This window comes from Xyrauchen texanus, chromosome 13 (genome assembly GCF_025860055.1).
Source record: "Xyrauchen texanus isolate HMW12.3.18 chromosome 13, RBS_HiC_50CHRs, whole genome shotgun sequence".
Taxonomy (NCBI): domain Eukaryota; kingdom Metazoa; phylum Chordata; class Actinopteri; order Cypriniformes; family Catostomidae; genus Xyrauchen; species Xyrauchen texanus.
This window is the reverse complement of record NC_068288.1, coordinates 299,376-313,269: the sequence shown is the minus strand read 5'-3', so window position 1 is coordinate 313,269 and position 13,894 is coordinate 299,376. Positions and strand designations below refer to the sequence as shown.

General features: G+C 39.6%; 1 protein-coding gene across 3 annotated transcripts in view; it reads right to left on the bottom strand.

Annotated features, from left to right (window-relative positions):
- The window catches only part of ten1 (TEN1 subunit of CST complex), a 46,752-nt gene that overhangs the window by 19,912 nt on the left and 12,946 nt on the right, over window positions 1-13,894 (bottom strand). For 2 of the 3 annotated variants that reach the window (XR_007971844.1, XM_052140423.1), the window contains exon 2: window positions 504-600. The exons of the other annotated variant lie outside the window; for it this stretch is intronic. Coding sequence is in view for 1 of the 2 variants with exons in the window: in XM_052140423.1 (XP_051996383.1) it covers window positions 504-600 (97 nt within the window). In the remaining variant the exon portion in view is untranslated. The remainder of the gene's footprint in view (window positions 1-503; window positions 601-13,894) is intronic. 3 annotated transcript variants of the gene reach the window in all.

Sequence of the window (13,894 nt, the reverse complement as noted above, 5' to 3'; positions counted from 1 at the left end):
CTAAGGGAACCTTAGTATCTAGAAATTTAGTGGGGATTTGTGAATGGGATGTATCAGAAGAAACATCAGTAGTTAGTGATAATTGTCCAGTGTTGTGTCGCGTATTACTACAAAGAAAGAACAAGGGGAAATAATGGGTAAGTGGGTATTTGGCAGTGAAATTTGGGAAGATTTACTGTAAATATATTTGTGAGACAGAAATGGATAAAATAGACTTAAATTAAGATATTGAGAAGATTGATAAAAGTTTTAAACAGCATGACTATATGCTGCTAATCATTCGATTTCTAAAAGTAAAGGAAGAATGAAGAGAAAGGTGGCTCCCTGGTGAACAGATGAGTGTGCAGTTAAAGAAAGGAATAAAGCTCTCGGGATATTAAGAATAACTCATTCTCAGAATTTAATTAAATATAAGCAAGCACAAGTAAAGTTTAGACAAATTATACTTAAAGCAAAAAGGCAAAGCTGGCAGACCTTTTGTAATAAAATTGGTAGATCAACACCTGTGGGAGATGTTTGGGGCATGATTAGGACCATGAGAGGAATCTAGAAGGGAATGGCAGTATCCTGTTCTGAAGATGGCAGAGGAAGCAGCAGTATCTGATGAAGAGAAGGCAGAGATGATAGTGTAGGCACTTACTCAAATTCATAGTTCTAATAACTTGACTGAAGAGGGCAAGGAAAATGACAAAATCAGCTCATCCTGAAATTCTTCAGAGAAATGACAATATTAACAGCATAGTGGCTGCTCCGTTTACCTTGGAAGGAAAGAAGAGGGCAATAATAAGATCTGGACTAACATCTCCTGGGAAGGATGAAATCTGCTATGTAATCCTAAATCATTTAGGTGTTTTAGTATGTATGAAGCTGCTAGGTTTTTATAATAAAGTATGGGAAGTGGGAAAATTGCCAACTGGATGGTAAGAGGCAGTGATTATTCCTATCAGGAAACGATCAAATCCAATGAAGTATAGTCCAATAGCACTGACGTCACATATATGAAAGATAGACCTTTTTCACAGACTATGATTATGCATTTCTGCTTTATTTATCAGCGTAAATCAATTAATTAATATAGTGATATTATGGGAAAAATACAAGAGGCTGTTAAGGTGGTTGAAAAATGGTTGAATGATTCATTCAACCATGAAAGATTTCAGTAGAAAAGACCAAAACCGTTATGTTCACTAGAAAGAGAGGTGTTTATAGATAAAGATACACAGATAAAGATGTATGGGCAAAGTATAGAACAAGTGAAAGTCTTTAGGTTTCAGGGTGTGTGGTATGATGCAAAGTTAACATGGAATGAACATATTCATAAGATAATCACCAAGTGTAAAAAGATACACTTGGAAATGGGGATCGAGCAGATCTGCAATTAGAAATATTGTTTTAGCATTGATTGGATCAGTGTTAGATTATGGGTGCATTGCTTATGCTTCAGCAGCAAAACCTCATTAAAGAAGTTTGAGGTGGTATAAGCTCACACTTTGAATCATTGTTGTGGTGGTTTCAAAACGACAGTTACTGCCCACTCTACAGGTTGAGGTGGGTAAAATGCTGCTGCATATTAGACACAAACAGTTAATGATGAACTACTGAGTAAATCTTGAAGGACATTCAGAAGACCGACATCCAACAACAAAGGTACTTCTCCCATGTTGAGAGAGAGAAAGGGCCAAACGAGATTGTTTTGCATGGAGCAGTGACAAAGTAGCCAGAGACATGACATTAAGTCAGAAAATATATATTCTCACAGTACAGTTATTTTTATATTTATGAGTAACACCACCCTGTGGTGGGCTGTTTCCCTCGGTGTCAGTTGATTTCTAAATTCTGGAGGAAATGCAGGTACATGGTAGGTTTTGGAAATACAGTTTAGCAGTCTTTTTAGCAGATAGGTTACAAACATTATATCAAACGTTTGTTCCGGTATCTACTGATGGATCTAATATCCTAATACAGGGAGCAGAGGTTTTGCTTTTAGTATTCCAGCTTTACATGTTTCTTTTAAATGAAGAACATCTGATCATTTGTCCATATACACAGTTGAGATGATTGCAATTGCAACAGCATTACAGAGGGTAGAGGAGTTACAAATTAATTCATTTTAGTTTAGAATTAAAATTAATCTGTACAATATTTTGTACAGATTTGTGTTCTGCATTAATGTCATTGCAATCATTTACATCTTACAATATATTTAATGAGATATATGAAGCTCTGTACAGATTAAAAAATATGAATATTATGATAACATTGTAGACAATCTGGGGGTTGGAGGAAAGGAGGAAGTGGGAGCCGGCGTTGCAGTCCATGTGAGTGTTCTTTTTATTTTTCTCAAAATATGCTTTTCAGCAAGAACTTTAGTTTACGCACATCAGCTTCACTGATAACGGTCAACATAAACTCGCTAGATGGAAAATATAAACAGCTTTTCAGTGTTCATCTCCAGTCTGGGTGTGTGTGCGACTCAGTCTCTCTCTGCCAGTCTGCTGTTCCCCCGGCCTTTTAAAGCCTATATCTTAAATTCCGTCACTGAAATGAGACAAAAGGTTTTTAGAGTAAGTGATCACGAGGTGATGGCCATTACTGCTTCCCCTCTCCCCACTGACAGACACATGACCACGTTCCCATCCCCACATCCCCACACTGGGCCCCGTCTGGCATGCTAACCCCCCACACTCCTGGAGAGGAAATCAGCTATGGCTGAAGTGCCAGGTATCAACGAGTGATCCACGTGTCCAGCGACTATGTACGTCAACTCCCGGTTGAGTCTTGATGTGGTGTTTTATGAGGTTCGTATGACCAGGGAGAGGGGAGAACATGTCTGCAAACTCCTTTTACAACTTTTGAGCAGGGACGGTGATAGGTGGTCTCCACAAGGGACAGGGTTCAATTGATCGGCTTTGAACTTCACCTCCGGATCGAGCTCTGCCCTCTCAGAACTACCTTCACCATGGATACGGGGACCACATCTCTCCACAATTTAAGGAGGTTGGGGTGGTAAATTTGATGTGCTATGCCTCTATCCATTCATTTGACCTCATAATTGAGATCCCAGACTTGCCATGTGACCTCAAAGAGTCCTTGAAACTTGGCAAATAATTTAGAGCTCAAAGTTGGCAGTAATACAAAGACTTTGTCTCACGGTGCAAATTCCCGTAGCTGGGCACCCCTATAATAGAGCTGGCTTTGTCTGTCTTGAACTTGGAGCAAATGTCCCTTTGCTCGAAGATCATCCACCAGGACTAATACAAACCCAATATCTGCGTGCGGACTGCTCTAATGGCCCGACAATGTCCATGACCATTCTTTCAAAGGGGGCCTTGATTAATGGTAATTAATCCGGAAAATATTCACAGTGCTTCATTTTTTCCACATTTTGTTATGTTACAGCCTTATTCCAAAATGGATTAAATTCATTATTTTCCTCAAAATTCTACAAAAAATACCCCATAATGACAACGTGAAAGAAGTTTGTTTGAATTCTTTGCCAATGTATTAAAACAAACAAAAAATAATAATAATAATAATCACATTTACATAATTATTCACAGCCTTTGCCATGACACTCAAAATTGAGCTCAGGTGCATCCTGTAGGGCCTTGCCCCACTAAAAATGGCAGCAGAGACAGCATGGCCCTTTGTTCTATGATCGAAGGGGAGACATTGAACTCGGTTTCCCAGAATGCTTCACAGCCGAACGGGACTGGACTCAATCTCAAACGTCATTGGTCAATGACTGATGACATCATCTTCTTGACAAAACTAGCGGTCCGATTTGATTCTCGCTCTCTCTCCGCATCCAGCCTGGCTGCTACATCTACAGCCTTGCTGCGCTCTAAAGAGACATATCTACACAAAGGAATTTCCCTCCTTCTGGACAAAGAGAGACCACGTTTTTCTAAACCTCACCATTTGGCCACGGTAGTGTAAGATTAACTTAGCTTTGTTCCAGATGTGTAGTGTACTTCGTACAACCGGTTAATTTCATCTTCACTGCGAGACAACAGTGAATTTATTTAGAAAACAGAAAAGGCAACCAGCTTCCCTTCTCAATCGTTTTCTATCAATGTTGACTGCCTCCCGCGTTTCTCTCAATCACCGGACACGAGAAACAACGCAGAGACGTGTCTTTTCGCTGATGAGCGTGAGACAAAGGACTGAATCCAGATTGGAATTCAACAGACAACCCTGCTGAAATCACACAGGATTTCACATGTAAGGCTTGATATATGGGCAGATTTAGTTTAGAAACTGTGACTTTTCTTATAAAGCTAAATCATATATTTGATCACTGAATGATTGATGTTTTGTTTACATTTGTATGTTAACTACGATCGCTGAACGTTTGATGTTTTGTTTACAACTGTACATTTAATTACGATCGTTGATTGCGTTTGGATTTATGAGATCGTCATTTTTGGGGAAATGTTATTTTATTGAGTGATCTGAATTAACGATTCAGTCGCGCTGTTACCAGCGTGTATCCTGTTAAATTGCATAAACCCCTGTTTGTTCACTCTCTCTCTCTCTAACACACACACACACACACTGAAATTCACGGAGCGAGCAGCACCGCGGTTTATGTACGAATCAGGCTGGTGTTTTTCAAAGTCTCCCGCCTGTTTCGTAGAGTTCCTTTGTGTGTCTGCTCATTATCTATTAATATTCTATTATTTAATTTAATTATTAATTAATAATTCATAAATATCAATTATTAATTATATCTGATAGTAGAACTGATCTAACCAACCTGTGCACCCTACAATCCTGTTTTCACTGATCATCCTTGAGATGTTTCTACAACTTGATTGGAGTCCACATGTTCAGTTGATTGGACATGATTTGGAAAGGCACACACCTGTCTATATAAGGTCCCACAGTTAACAGTGCATATCAGAGCACAAACCGTAGCCATGAAGTCCAAGGAATTGTCTGTAGACCTCCGAGACAGGATTGTATCAAGGTACAGATCTGGGGAAGGGTACAGAAAAGTTTCTGCAGCACTGAAGGTCCCAATGAGCACAGTGGCCTCCATCATCCATAAATGGAAGTTTGGAACCACCAGGACTCTTCCTTGAGCTGGCCGCCTGGCCAAACTGAACGATCGGGGGAGAAGGGCCTTAGTCGGGGAGGTGACCAAGAACCCGATGGTCACTCTGACAGAGCTCTAGCATTTCTCTGTGGAGAGAGGAGAAACATCCAGAAGAACAACCATCTCTGCAGCACTCCACCAATCAGGCCTGTATGGTAGAGTGGCCAGACGGAAGACACTCCTCAGTAAAAAGGCACATGACAGCCCGCCTGGAGTTTGGCAAAAGGCACCTGAAGGATTCTCAGACCATGAGAAACAAAATTCTCTGGTCTGATGAAACAAAGATTGAACTCTTTGGCCTGAATGGCAAGCGTCATGTCTGGAGTAAACCAGGCACCGCTCATCACCTGGCCAATACCATCCCTACGGTGAAGCATGGTGGTGGCAGCATCATGCTTTGGGGATGTTTTTCAGCGGCAGGAACTGGGAGACTAGTCAGGATTGAGGGAAAGATGAATGCAACATTGTACAGAGACATCCTTGATGAAAACCTGCTCCAGAGTGCTCTGGACCTCAGACTGGGGTGAAGGTTCATCTTCCAACAGGACAATGACCCTAAGCACACAGGCAAGATAACAAAGGAGTGGCTACTGGACGACTCTGTGAATGTCCTTGTGTGGCCCAGCCAGAGCCCAGACTTGAACCCGTTTGAACATCTCTGGAGAGATCGGAAAATGGCTGTGCACCAATGCTCCCCATCCAACCTCATGGAGCTTGAGAGGTCCTGGAAAGAAGAATGGGACAAACTGCCCAAAAATAGGTGTGCCAAGCTTTTAGCATCATACACAAGACTTGAGGCTGTAATTGGTGCCAAAGGTGCTTCAACAAAGTATTGAGCAAAGGCTGTGAATACTTTTGTACATGTGATTTTTAAAATGTAAATTTTTTAATATATTTGTAAAGATTTCAAACAAACTTCTTTCACGTTGTCATTATGGGGTATTGTTTGTAGAATTTGAGGAAAATAATATATTTAATCCATTTTGAAATAAGGCAACATAGCAAAATGTGAAAAAGTGAAGCGCTGTGAATACTTTCCGGATGCACTGTTTTGCTTTTAATAAAACTTTTAAACCCTGGCCAATTGGTCCCCAAAATCTGTGGATGGATGAGGCAGGAATTAACCATGGCCTCTACCACTCTATGCTTTTCCCCCTGGAATTGAATAATGGCTGTCACTACTTGATACTCGTGAACATCACCATAGACACAATTCACCATCACCTTGTGTTTTGCACCCAAAGCCCCGTCATGATCCAAGCCGTGGTGAATCAAGGTTTGATTACACCCAGAATTTACCAGGGCTTGGAATGCACACTCCTTAATTCTTACCGATACACAGTACATCCCTGCTCAATTGGGTGTGGTCTGTGGCATGTTGGGGACCCATGTCCCCACCTCCATTACCGGACACAGGTCTTGGGCATGTCCAGGCTCCCTGCAACCCCCGCCCAGTCTTCCTGGATGCACTCGTGGTGGCAGATACATTATCCTGGGAGTGGCTAAGTAGAGGGGTAGGTCGGGACTGGCAGATAGTGCAGCCCACGGAAGAGGGGTGCCGGTTTGGGTGGAAAAATTCCCCATTTCAGGGGAGCGGGTACAGGGCGAGAGGGAGGGACAAGAGGAGCAGCAGGAGAGAGTGAGAGAGAAGTGGACAAGCAACAGCAGCAGGTGGAGGGCTCGTTGTGTCCACAGCCAGCCAGGGTTGGTGGCCGACTATACAAAAGGGCTCATGAATGCCTCCGGATCATCCTGGGACCCCATCTTCGTGAGCACAAGGTACTGCTTCCAAGGCCATGGTGAAGGACCCGCCTGGAGCTACCCAAATCTGTAAGGCCTATTGATTGTTTTCTCCTGACCGCTCAATGCAACAGGAATTTTAGGTCCATACAATGGAAGTGAATGTTGGCCTGAACTTTGAATATTTAAAACTCTCATAAAGGCAGAATAAAATTGATCCATTAAGATTCTAGTGGTTAAATCTTTATCGTCTGAAGCGATATGATAGGTGTCAATAGGTACAGTGAGGAAAATAAGTATTTGAACACCCTGCTATTTTGCAAGTTCTCCCACTTAGAAATCATGGAGGGGTCTGAAATTGTCATCGTAGGTGCATGTCCACTGTGAGAGACATAATCTAAAAAAAAAAAATCCAGAAATCACAATGTATGATTTTTTAACTATTTATTTGTATGATACAGCTGCAAATAAGTATTTGAACACCTGAGAAAATCAATGTTAATATTTGGTACAGTAGCCTTTGTTTGCAATTACAGAGGTCAAACGTTTCCTGTAGTTTTTCACCAGGTTTGCACACACTGCAGGAGGGATTTTGGCCCACTCCTCCACACAGATCTTCTTTAGATCAGTCAGGTTTCTGGGCTGTCGCTGAGAAACACGGAGTTTGAGCTCCCTCCAAAGATTCTCTATTGGGTTTAGGTCTGGAGACTGGCTAGGCCATGCCAGAACCTTGATATGCTTCTTACAGAGCCACTCCTTGGTTATCCTGGCTGTGTGCTTCAGGTCATTGTCATGTTGGAAGACCCAGCCTCGACCCATCTTCAATGCTCTAACTGAGGGAAGGAGGTTGTTCCCCAAAATCTCGCAATACATGGCCCCGGTCATCCTCTCCTTAATACAGTGCAGTCAGCCCTGTCCCATGTGCAGAAAAACACCCCCAAAGCATGATGCTACCACCCCCATGCTTCACAGTAGGGATGGTGTTCTTGGGATGGTACTCATCATTCTTCTTCCTCCAAACACGGTTAGTGGAATTATGACCAAAAAGTTCTATTTTGGTCTCATCTGACCACATGACTTTCTCCCATGACTCCTCTGGATCATCCAAATGGTCATTGGCAAACTTAAGACGGGCCTTGACATGTGCTGGTTTAAGCAGGGGAACCTTCCGTGCCATGCATGATTTCAAACCATGACGTCTTAGTGTATTACCAACAGTAACCTTGGAAGCGGTGGTCCCAGCTCTTTTCAGGTCATTGACCAGCTCCTCCCGTGTAGTTCTGGGCTGATTTCTCACCTTTCTTAGGATCATTGAGACCCCACGAGGTGAGATCTTGCATGGGGCCCCAGTCCGAGGGAGATTGACAGTCATGTTTAGCTTCTTCCATTTTCTAATGATTGCTCCAACAGTGGACCTTTTTTCACCAAGCTGCTTGGCAATTTCCCGTAGCCCTTTCCAGCCTTGTGGAGGTGTACAATTTTGTCTCTAGTGTCTTTGGACAGCTCTTTGGTCTTGGCCATGTTAGTAGTTGGATTCTTACTGATTGTATGGGGTGGACAGGAGTCTTTATGCAGCTAACGACCTCAAAAAGGTGCATCTAATTTAGGATAATAAATGGAGTGGAGGTGGACATTTTAAAGGCAGACTAACAGGTCTTTGAGGGTCAGAATTCTAGCTGATAGACAGGTGTTCAAATACTTATTTGCAGCTGTATCATACAAATAAATAGTTAAAAAATCATACATTGTGATTTCTGGATTTTGTTTTTTAGATTATGTCTCTCACAGTGGACATGCACCTACGATGACAATTTCAGACCCCTCCATGATTTCCAAGTGGGAGAACTTGCAAAATAGCAGGGTGTTCAAATACTTATTTTCCTCACGGTAGGCAGAAACAGATCAATATTTAAGAATTATTTTTCTGTAAATCTCCACCTTTGACCAGCCCCGACCAGTAGGTGGTGATATGCACGAAGAATGCAAATCACCAAAAAACAAAAGAAGAATAATGTGAAAGTGGAGATTCATGGACTTAAATATTGATCTATTTCTCACCCACATATCACTCATATCATATCACTTCTGCAGATATGGATTTCAACACTGGAGTCTTAATGAATTACTTTTATGCAGATATTTGTGATTTTTAGAGATTCAAAGTTCAGGCCAACATTCATTTGCACTGTATGGACCTACAGAGCTGAGATATTGTTCTAAAATGTTTCATTTGTGTTCTGCAAAAAAAGTCATACACATCTGGGATGGCATAAAGGTGAGTAAAAGATGAGACATTTTTCATTTTTTATTATTGTAATTAATTATATGGTATCAAGTCAAGTCATTTTTATTTGTATAGCGCTTTTCACAACACATCGTTTCAAAGCAGCTTTACATAAAGTCATGCTGTGGCAGCGGGGACGTGGTCAAGTGCCCGTCCGGGGGAGAAAGCGGTAAGGGCGCTTGCACCTGAGCCAAATTATGTCTAACACCTGTCTCTAATTTCAGTGAGCATGGGGAGAGCGGCATAAAAACGGCCACAGAACCTCCAGACGTGAGAAAGAGAGCAGACGTGTCAGTCTAGTGTTGGCTTGTACAGAGGTCCTGCATGTTTGTTGAATGCTGTAAAAATATAAAAGTTGTGAACACTGCTGTGGCCATTAAAAGTCTGCTTAGAAGAGCTCTACGTCTTCGTTTCCTCCTTGCCCATCACATGCATTAACAAAAATATTGAACTGTAATATGTATAAAGTCTTAGAGTGATCATTGTGTAGTTTCATTAAATATGATTGTAAATAGTGTAGAAATAAATAAATAATTATATAATAATTGTACCCCTTTCTGAAGGCGACTGTGCAATCTGAAGGCGACTGTGGACCCAAAACTCCATAAGATGTTGGTTAATGGAGAAAAATAACCTTGGGAGAAACCAGGCTCACTGTGGGACCAGTTCCCCTCTGGTTAACCAGCATGAATATAATGCCAATATTAGTTATTTATGTGCAGTGCAGGTCATGGTTTAAGATTAGTAAACTAAGTGTAAAGGTCCAGTGTTTAGATTTTTTATGAACTGTAAGATTATTGACAAATGTCTTAGAAGTCCATCATGGATTTACTGCAGAAGTTCACATACATGCATTGTCCTTTGTTAGTTGGCCGATGAAGGCTTTTGCTGGCACTTAAACAAGTGTATTTATTCCATTTCAAGAGTGTAGTCCATCAATAGACAAAGGTGATGCAGGCATAGATCAATGAGGTGCATCGCAGTTCAACCACAGGTCATTTTGGTGGGTTCGGTGGGGTCCATCCTAAATCCAAGGTTCAGGCAGTGGCATATGAAATATCCGATGTCTTACAGTTGGAGTTGGCATCAGTTCATATTCTGAAGTCCACCGTAAAAGACTGAAGTGATGTCAGGCGAGCACCGTCTGCATTTAGTAGTCATCACTCAAGAGACACATAGCAGCGGAGTCTGACACCAAGAGGAACGGAGCTGGATCTGGCCGGGTTGAGACGGAAACAAATAGAATAATATTAGTGTAGATGTCATAACATTTTATGCAGAGTTATAATCATTATAGATGTTTCTGGTTCTGACAGATCTAACTAAAGCAACCTAATAGTTTATTAGCCAAATAGGAAAAGGAGCTACCGTTTGATTTTTATATTCTTGGAACTATTAACAAGCCAGGATTTTGTGATCGTAAATGGAATATAGCATGTCAGAAATTCACTCAAGTACTGTGGAGCTAGACTATTCAAAGCTTTGTATGTTATTAATTAATTAAATATAATTACAAAATTAATTAGAAATTTAACAGGTAGCCAATGTAACACAGATAATATGGGGCTAATATGATCATATTTCTTGGTTCTAGTCAGCATTCTGGCAGCTGCATTTTGAACCAATCGAAGTTAATTTATTGAACTTGCTGAACATCCTACCAGTAATGCATTACAATAATCTAGTATTGAGATCATGAACGCATTAATTAGTTTTTCGGCATCAGCAACAGAGAGCATGTGTCTTAACAGCAAGGTGGAAGAATGCCGTTTTACAAACATTGGAAATTAGATTTCATGATCAAATGGTCAAAGGACAGATTGGTATAAAATATAACACCCAGACCTAAACCATGCTAATGCAAGTCCTCAAATGATAGAATAATTATTTAGCCTATTCAAGAGAATTTCATGATCTATCGTGTAGAAGGCACTAAGATTTAAAAGCACTAGAAAAGAAATGCAGCTGCGATTAGATGATAAGAGCAAGTCATTTGTAACTTTGACAAGTGCAGTCTCTGTAATGAGATGGGGCGTAAATCCTGATGATTGAAATTGTTCATATATACCATTTCTCTGTAGAAATGAACATAGTTGGGAGGACACTAAATTTTCTCGTATTTTCGCTTTATATGGTATATTTGAAATCGGTCTGAAATTAGACAATTCTCCAGGATTATTATTAAGGAGCTGTTGCTCCTTAATAAGTGGTTTGATAACTGCCATTTTTAAGTTTCTTGGGACATGTCCTAAGGATAGCGAGGAGTTAATAATATTAAGAAGAGGTTCTGAGATTACAGACAATACCTCTTAAGAGCTTAGTTGGTATTGAATCTAACATATACTACCGTTCAAATGTTTAGGGTCACTTACTCATTCTTTATTTTTTTTCACATTTTAGAATAATAGTAAAGTCATCACAACTATGGAATAATAGAAATGGAAATATTGGAATTATGTTGTGACTAAAAAAAATCCTAAATAAAATCAAAATTTAACTTAGATTTTGCAGAAACAGTATTGAAGCATATAGATGGGAACTCAGTGGCTGCTTTTCTTAATTATTCGGTCCGAGTCATCCATTTAAAAAAACATTTTAATAAACATTAAGTTTTGTAGTTAAATAAATTAATATGTTGGCACAATTATATTTTTGTATAATTTCAAGCATAAGCATACGCCTTCAGATCAAAATGTTTTTAAGCTCAAGATAAACATTTCAGGCAAGTGACCCCCAAACTTTTGAACGGTAGTGTACATGTTGTGGCTTTTGATTTTTTATTTTGTTTTGAATGGCTGCCCCCTGATAGTCGACCAAACGTTAGTCGATGAGAAGAGTCTCGGTCGACCAAGTTTTGATTGGTCGCAGAAAAAAATTAAAACAACTCCACAGGAAACTGACGAACACCGTATTACATTATTACATTATATTACAGTTGGTTGGATGCTAGGTGTTACTATGGGGTAATTTTCATTAAGCAAAGTTAAATAAACACAATAAAGCAAGACACATTGATTTCAAACTTTGAATTCATTACTATTTATTTTAACAACAAAATTCAAATGAAACTGGAAAAAAAATTGTGAGTGTAATTAAAATGTGTGTTGTTAATTTTTTTGAAAGATGGCTCTACAACAGTTGTCAAAATCTCTCAGCACACACACACACAGCTGAGGGGTCGGTGAATATGCTTGCTTTAGGGATTTTGCATTGACAAAAATTGTATTTAGAAAACTAAAATCACATCAGGCAAGTATCCGTGTAAACATGCAGGAGGAAAATTACTTGTGAATGAAGACATAAAAAATTCTAAATGTGTAAAAATAATAATTAGAATGATGACAATAATCACTGAAATAAAAATCATGGTTCGAGGTAACAAAGTTTTTGTGTCATACAAGCTGACTCATCATCATCAAGACTGCTTTTCTGTCATCTGTCTTGAAAAATATAATAAAGTGTTTCTTCAAGCACGCCTTTGTGTGTCTAAGGGCAAATTATTTGTAATATTAATTTGATAATAATAATAGCCTAATAATAACAATAATTTAATACATTAATGGGAAAACGAGCCAAATATCATCTTGACATCGTCAAATGCATCAGCTATTGGCGATCACTCTGACCATCGTCGATCCTCTGGATCATTGTCTGTCAGCACACCCCTAATGTGTATTTCTCTCTATAAATTAACTAAATGTTCAGTCAGTCTCCTTGCTGGTTTCGACACATTCAGGATCATTATGGCTTTATTCGGTGTCTCTGCTGATTGCTTAGTGCGTTTGTAAAATGTATATTTTAAATGCTCATTATTACAGTTTCGGATATCTCAGTAATGTAGAACATTGTTTGCAATGTTATATAACATTCTTTCTCAGCCTTGGAACTCAAACCATTTTCTGATGCCCCCCAAAATATATACAGTACATATTTAAGTAATTAAATTAATATCATATACATACGACAAATGGTCGACTAATGGCTTAAACTAATGCCTACTAGTCGACTAGGAAAATCTTTGGTCAGGGGTAGCCCTAAAGTTTTGTTAGCTCTTCATGACCTGTGACAGTGAAGGATTAAAGTTGCTCCTGAGGAAAATGATGAGACACTGTTTTCTGAGGTGCTTGATTTCATAGTTCCAATTTTATTTCTGATAATTTCAATTGTAAAGAAATCCATGAAGTCATTACTATTGTGCTGCAACAGAATATATGGTTCAGTCTATGCTTTATTCCTAACCAATTTATCCACACTACTGAATAAACACCTAGGATTGTTGTAGATACTTTCTATGAGTTTGCAAAAATATGTTGACCTGGCAGCTTTTAGTGCCTGTCTGTAGCTACAGACACTATCCTTCCATGCACCGCAAAATACCTCTAATTTTGCATTCTTCCACTTGCGCTCAACATGAGTGACATCATTGCACCATTGTGTGGGGCTTTTTTTCTTGAATTTTCTTTAATCAAAGGGGGGCGACAATATCAAGAATGCTAGAGAAGACTGCATTTATGTTTTCTGTTATTAAATAAAGTTCTTTTAGACTTTTTGCCTTACTAAGTATGTGAGACAATTCTGGAAGATTATTAGTGAAGCTATCTGTAGTGGTCTAAAGAATAGATCTACCTGAACGATAGCATGGTGTAGATTGTGTGACATTAGCTGGCAGACGTTCAGATTAACCAGTTTGTCTGCTTCCTGACCTGGGCCCCAATTAGTGAAATACTACACTATTAAATCCTATACTATTCTTGAGACACCACTCGGAC